The sequence below is a fragment of the Mandrillus leucophaeus genome, unplaced genomic scaffold, assembly GCF_000951045.1.
Source record: "Mandrillus leucophaeus isolate KB7577 unplaced genomic scaffold, Mleu.le_1.0 Scaffold497, whole genome shotgun sequence".
NCBI lineage: Eukaryota > Metazoa > Chordata > Mammalia > Primates > Cercopithecidae > Mandrillus > Mandrillus leucophaeus.
The window spans coordinates 1,388,032-1,395,608 of record NW_012105331.1 but is presented as its reverse complement, the minus strand read 5'-3'; the positions used below and the strand labels follow the sequence as shown (position 1 = coordinate 1,395,608).

Below are 7,577 nucleotides of genomic sequence, written 5' to 3'. Positions count from 1 at the left end.
TGATGGAAATGTTCCATATGCACTATCCAGCATGATAGCCAATAGCCACCATGTCACTATGGAACACTTGAAATGTGGCTAGTGCAACTGAAGAACTGAATTTTTCGTAATATTATAATTGATTTTAGTTTTAATAGCCACAAATAACCAGTGGGTATCATATTAGACCATGCAGCTCTAGAGAACCCTTGGTCAGAATTGACCTTTACAGTTAGCGCAGAACTCCTATAGGCTGGAACCATCCCCCCAGAGCTGAACTAGTCCCAAACCACCCTCCGGGAGTCGGGGCAGAGGCCTGAGACCTAACAGGCCCATTTGCCCCTAGGTCCAGCGTTGCTGCTACCAGGGCAAGATGCAGAGATGGTCAATGCGGAGGATTTCTGTTGCATGAGCCTTAATTCTAAAAGGAACTTATTGGAGACACTTGAGATTTCTAAGACAGGTGCTAAAGACCCTAAACTAAGAGGATCTAGTGCCCCTGCCTCTCTCCCTCAGACAAGAAACAAACCGAATGAGGGAGCATCTTTTTTTCCTTTTGCTGTTTGCCTTCTTTAGAGCTATCGGTAAACACACAATCACCATGGGAGAGATTTCAAAAGCTGGGGCCCAGGTAACCAAGGGAGGCTCCTGTCTTCTCTCTGATTACAGCTGAGCAGTTGAGGGAAGTGGATCGGGACTCCTGCTGGGTCTGCTGGATCAGGTAGAAGATACATTAATACCTAATTACCACTGTCCTCACAAGAAGGCAGTTGTACTTGTTGGAAACTGCTCTGGGCTAAATATCCTGCTGTAGGATCTGTTCTCTCTGTGGAGGGCACATCCTCTTGGGACTAATGGGCCTTTAATGGTAGTGCACAAAACAGCTCCCTGTGCCTGCCTTCACCTCCTGTTGCACATCCTCTCCGAAATGCAGACAAGGAAAGCCATTAGAACCTTGATCAGATAAGTAGGTCTCCAAGGTGGTGTTTGTGCCCAGAGGTGCAACAAACCTGACACTGCAACCTGAAGAACAATCCAGGCTCAGTAAGTCGTGCCTGACGGTGGAGCAAGGACTTTCACTGGAGTCAAAAATAACTTCCTGTCGCCACCAGTCCAACCTACTCCCTACCCAGATGTGTTTGTATAGGCTGCTAAAAAGAAGGATGATGGTTCTAAGCACAGGATCTGGAGCCAGGCTGCCTGAATTCAATTCCATACCCTGCCTAGTATTTGATGTCTGACGTCGAATAAGTCTCTTAATGTCTTTAAGCCTCAGTTTCTTCATCTGTAAAATGGAGATAACATCTATATCTCTTCAGAAGGTTATGAGGCTTAAGTGAGATTATCAATACAACACACTTAGTATAGGGCCTGGAATATAATAGTCAACCAACTGTTATTATTACTATTAATATTAGTACATTCACTTTAGATTATCTTCAACAGGTATTTGTAATAAAAATTCCAACTATCCAAATGAAACCCATGCTATAAAGTTGTCTGAGTCCACAGTTCTTTGAACTAATAAAGCATCATAAATAGCCATAACACATCTAATTTTTTCTCACTTTATTTCTAGATCATGAGGGTCGCATTGGCATGGCCTCCATCAAAATGAAGGAAAACCATGAATTTGACGGAAAGAAACTCTTTCAGCACATTGCTGATTACCTGCCTAGTTACGCGAGGCCCAGGTTTCTAAGAATACAGGTGAGATCTCTTATTATCAAGTTCAATGATCTGCTCTCTTAGAGATTCCTACTTCTTAGGGAACAACTTGCCTTCTCCCAGGATGACTACATTTGCCAAATTATCACCACACTTTCCAGGAAGCTCAGAAAGAAGTGTCATAGACCAATAAGGAAGTGGTCATATCAGGCTGGCTGGGTGCAGTGGCTCATGCCTGTAATCCCATCACTTTGGGAGACCGAGGTGGGAGGATTGCTTGAGCTCAGGAGTTTGAGACCAGCCTAGGCAACATAGTGAGACTTCATGTCTACTAAAACTAAAAATTTTTTAAAAGGCCGAGCGCGGCGGCTCACGCCTGTAATTCCAGCACTTTGGGAGACCGAGGTGGGCGGATCACCTGAGGTCGGAAGTTCAAGATCAGGCTGGCTAATGTGGTGAAACCCCATCTCTACTAAATATACAAAATTAGCTGGGTGTGGTGTAGCATGCTTGTAGTCCCACCTACTCGGGAGGCTGAGGCAGGAGAATCGCTTGAACCTGGGAGGCGGAGGTTGCAGTGAGCCAGGATCACACCACTGCTCTCCAGCCTGAGCAACAGAGTGAGATTCCATCTCCAAAAAAAAAAAAAAAATTAGCCAGGCATGGTGACACGCACTTGTAGTCTCATCTACCTGGGAGGCTGATGCAGGAGGATTACTTGAGCCTAGGAAATCAAGGCTGCAGTGAGGTATGAGTGCACCACTGCACCCAGCCTGGGCAACAGAGCAAGGCCCTTTCTTTAAAAAAAAAAAAAAAAATCAGAAAACAGCTAGCGGAAATCCAATTCTAATCCCTTTCTCCTTACAAGACAGACCAGTTCATTCAGCAAGAGTCTTAGCACACAACTCACAAGTCTGTTTGGTGAGTCCTGACAGACATCGCAAATAGAAATGCCCTGATCCTGTTTGTTGTTTCCAGTTTTAAAGAATACAGAAATCCACAGAAGTTCTACACCTTTCCATGGTGTGAAATTTAACTGGACGTTAGCCAGCTGGAATTGCCTAAGACTTAACTATCACCGCTAGGGGAGTTTTTTTCTTCCTCCAACATTAACCCTTTGGTTGGTTTAACATTCTCACTTTTAGATTTTGAGCTCTGTGATTCTATAGTTGAAGACTTGACAAAGGAAGTCTTAAGATTCCAGATATTGTGTGTATAGGATTATTCCTGTTCATAAAGCACCGACATTTGCTTTGCAACCGGATGGTAAAGAGGCATGAAAATGAAATATCCTCAGATATTTTGGTTAACACATTAATTAAAGGGAAAATCAGTCTTCAATCTAGTAGACAAGATAAGCAGACTGAGAAAACAGAGTTTTTCTGTAAATGATCCCTCCTTCTACTCCCACCTAGAGTCAGGATATCCTAGTGGTACCTGAAGCCTTACCAAGCAGTAAGCACCACCCCTCTGCTCAGAAATCTGTGCACAGGTATCTCATCATTGGCAGGTCCTCCCTCCCCACCGGTGATCCTAAAGCTTTAAGGGAATAAAAAATACCTCACAAAGGGCTCCCTAATGGAGACCAGCGAAGAATGTATGGGTATCATACTAAACTTTCACTTCACTAGAAAATGTAAAGAGAGTGGATGTTACTTGCTCCTACCACAAAAATGATAGCTATGTGAGGTAATCCATTTGTTAACTAGCTGGATGTAACTATTGCACGATGTATGTGCACTTCAGCACACCATATTATACATGAGAAAAACACGCAATGTTATCTGTCCATGTAAAAATAAATCAAAATGGAAAACTTTTTTTTTTAACTTTCACTTCCCAGCTGTCACATGAGCCAGGGATGCCAATGATTTGCTAGATCTCCATGCCCCACCCCTACCCCTTGCCCTGCATCCCAATCTATTGCAAAATGCAACCACAGTGTGGATTATTTGATGTTTTTCAGGACACCATTGAGATCACTGGAACTTTTAAACACCGCAAAGTGACCCTGGTGGAGGAGGGCTTTAACCCCGCTGTCATCAAAGATGCCTTGTATTTCTTGGACGACACAGCAAAAACGTATGTGCCTATGACTGAGGACATCTATAATGCCATAAGTGCTAAAACCCTGAAACTCTGACTATTCCCAGGAGGGTAACTCAACATTTCCAGAAAGAAACCGAATGGACAGCCACTTGATATAATCCAACTTTAATTTGATTGAAGATTGTGAGGTGCAGTTTTTTTAGGAAATTATGCATACCAGTAAAGGGAGACTTTTTAAAATGACAGCTGAGTCTTTGCAAGTAAAAAGATTTAGAGATTATTATTTTTCAGTGTGTACCTACTGTTTGTATTTGCAAACTGAGCTTGTTGGAGGGAAGGCATTATTTTTTAAAATACATAGTAAATTAAATGAACACCAACATGTGAGATGGCACCATCTCTGTGTTCTTTCCTCACTTTATTCTAATACAAAGCCTGTGTCAGTTACTCCAAAGCCTGAAGTTCTCACTGGTAACTTTTCATACGTGTCCCATTCATAAGAGTAACGACATTCTAGGTAAAACTGGCTGGAGACAGGGGGTGGGGTGTGAGGGGTGGTAGGGTGAGGAGGCTGGATCAGCAGAGGCCAACACAATGGAAATCTACTCCAATGTGAGGAGGCCAACTTTCCCTACCCAGAGGCATCCCGTGCACTGTGTATAGGCAGCATTATCCAACAGGTAATAATGCCATCTATAGTCCTTACAGGAGCCTAATTCTATGGCATCAGAGTTCTGTACATAAAAGGAGTTCAGGCCAGGCACAGTGGCTCACGCCTATAATCCTAGCACTTTGGGAGGCCAAGGCAGGTGGATCACGAGGTCAGGAGTCCAAGAGCAGCCTGGCCAAGATGGTGAAACCCCATCTCTACTAAAAAAATACAAAAATTAGCCAGGCGCAGTGGCAGGCACCTGTAATCTCAGCTATTCGGGAGGCTGAGGCAGGAGAATCGCTTGAACTCGGGCGGCAGAGGTTGCAGTGAGCCAAGATCACGCCACTGCACTCCAGCCTGGGTGACAGAGTGAGACTCCGTCTAAAAAAAAAAAAAAGTGTTCAATACATTTTAGCTACATCAGGGGTTGCAGACTCAGATGTCTTCAGAATTCACATATGTAATGTGGATGAGGAAATGCAGGTCACAAATGAATGTGGTAAACTTGGGGACAGCCACTAAGCTTCAGTCAGCTGAATATAGGTCAAGTATTGCTGGGATTTTCTGATTATTCAGAAAACAGAAATCCATCAGAACTTATTAACATTAGTATCACTAAAGTTGATCTACAACCCCTGCCCCCAACACACACACACACACACACACACACACACACAAAACTACTAGGTTTGACTGGCTTTTTAAAAAGAAAACAGAAATCTAGATATGTATATGAATCTCCCAATTTTTGAAATCTGAAGTCTCAAAATTGTTTAAACTTCTATGCATCCCAAACAAAATATGTCTGTGGGCCGGATAAGTCCCAGCTGTCCAGTTAGCACCTGAGTGTCACTTACATGTGCCCCTACTCCCCAGATGGCAACTGGTTTCACTCCAAAGCCAGTCTCCTGCCCACAGACCCTTCTCAAGGACAGGAGGACCTTTAGGATGGCACAGGAGGCTTTGGGAAACCCTGAGGAGCTCTTTCACCTAAGCCCTTTCTCCTTAGACCTAGCTGCTCCCTTCCTGGGTTTAATTGCTTTACCTCTGCATGTACGAGCTGCAACAGAATTCCAGGAGCAGGTCATGGGTGACAGCACTCAAGACGACATGTACCTTACCTAGAGCTTGTCCTAGGCCATGGGAGCATCACGGTCATTGAGTTCACATCCAGAAAGCATGGCCCAAGTTTACCACAGCCTCCCTAGAAGTTTCCATCATGGAGTTTCCCTCCCTAGAGGACATCTTCAGATGACCAGGAGCTGGTATGGCTTGCCAATTCTCCTCCAGTGTAGTCCCCATAAAGCCCCAGGCAAACATATCTAGGACTCCTCAATGATATATGATGAGAGGTGTTGCCACCCCCAGCCCCAACAGAGTACTAGAAATATTTTTTTTAACTCTCTTCACTCTTGGGTGACTTTTAAGAAGAATCATGACCAAAATCCTTGCCCCCACTCATTATACCTAACGATAAACATTTCCTGAGTGCTTAGTATACATCGAGGACTTGAGGAGGGTCTAAAGAAAACTCCAGATAGGCTGCACCTTTGTGAATTTTGCCAGTAATTAGAATGATTATTGTTTGTGAGTCAGCACTTGGGAATTTTTGCAAAATTCTCTCTGCCTTTGAGTTACAGGAGAATGAGGAACCCAAGTAGCGGGAAATAGGACAGCCTTTGAGTATCACGTTGTGCAATTGTGTTACCTGGAATCTTGTCAAAGGAGAAGCAGGATGTCAGCAGGGGTCATGTTAGAGCAGTGGCTTCATTCTGTGTCACAAGGGGTATCTTTTTGGGTAAGAGGTCAGCATTTACACTGTTGGCCAGAATATTCGTGTTATATTAACCAGAGCCTGCTTGCCCCGATCTCGTTTGACCTATGTTTTAGACCTTCCAGTCAGAAATTCAGAGACCCAGGTCCTCACATCCACACCCTGCCCAGCTCTGCCTCCCAGCCTGATGATTTCCTCAGTCTCCCATTTTCCCACACCACCCTGAATCTGGCCAGGTAACACAGCTCCACTGAGATAAATAGAGACACCCCACAATGTCCTCAGCCCCTAGGTTTCCATGTATGTAAACAATTGTAAGCCATCACTTGTGAGAGATAATCCCTTAAAGATTGATTTTTCTCTTTTAAAAGGGTAAGAAATTGTGCCCAAGAAATATCTGCACAAGTCATTCTCATTTGAAAATATAAGTGGATATTTGAATTTAAAAAAATAAGCTGATATCCATGTAAATTATCCAACAGGGCTTTGATTTCAAATGTATTGTTTGGAAACCTGTAATCAGTGCATAGATGGGATGCTATAAGCACCAAAATAATTTGGGGATAAAAGTAGGAAATGTCAGCTTCTGAAATGGAAGCTAATGAGAATCAGTATTAAAATGGGTAAGGTTAGCCAGGCCTGTGGGGTGTGCCTATAATCCCAGCTACTAGAAACTGCCTATAATCCCTGTCCAGAGACTGAGGCAGGAGGATCACTTGAGCCCAGGAGTTTTGAGTCCAGCCTGGGCAACATAGTGAGACCTCATCTCAAAAAAAAAAAAAAAAAAAGAAAAAAGGTAGGTTTAACTAATTGCAGTGACTCAACTTAAGAGATAATTTGCTAAATGTGTCGCTCATTCATACATCCACTCTACAAGCACTTCGTGAGTGCCTGCTATGGACCAAGAAATGTTCTCAACATGGAGTGCTGAGTCCCATCCCCCCCAAAGTATAATTGGAGTTTGCATTTCTAACAATGCCCAGGTGAGGGTAATGCTGTGAGATGGGGGCCACATTTGGGGAATAACTGACATCCTGAGTTATACATCATGTGCACTTACTTAGTGGGTAACTCAGTTCCTCCAGGCTGGGTTATCCCTTGCTAACTGAGACTCAGCTCTTAGATCAAGTGGCTCAAAGTGCAGGCCCCAGGAAATGTCCAGCATCAAGAAGCACCTTGTCATCTCAAGCCTGCAATTGCTCTTGGAAATTTACATCAATTAGAGCTTATATCTGCTTGCTAGATACATACACATGTATTATGATTTGCTATAGCAAACTAAAAGCAATCCTAGAGAGTAGCTAGTCAAACCTCTTTACTTGATAAATGAAAAAACTGAGGCCTGAGGTTGAGTGACATGACTAAAATCACACAGCTAATTGGCTTCACTAAGATCTCACTTAGTACTTGCAGGAAGAGAGTATCATCATAGACCGGTAGTTCTGAGTGTGGTCC

The 7,577-nt window shown here is 43.5% G+C and overlaps 1 protein-coding gene across 2 annotated transcripts in view; it reads left to right on the top strand.

Annotated features, from left to right (window-relative positions):
• Positions 1-4,090, top strand: part of SLC27A2 (solute carrier family 27 (fatty acid transporter), member 2) — a 72,192-nt gene extending 68,102 nt beyond the window's left edge. For both annotated transcript variants that reach the window (XM_011995771.1, XM_011995770.1), the window contains 2 exons: positions 1,559-1,689; positions 3,614-4,090. In XM_011995771.1, coding sequence (XP_011851161.1) covers positions 1,559-1,689; positions 3,614-3,790 — 308 coding nt within the window. In that variant the 3' untranslated portion in view covers positions 3,791-4,090. The remainder of the gene's footprint in view (positions 1-1,558; positions 1,690-3,613) is intronic.
• Positions 4,091-7,577: the final 3,487 nt, after the last annotated feature.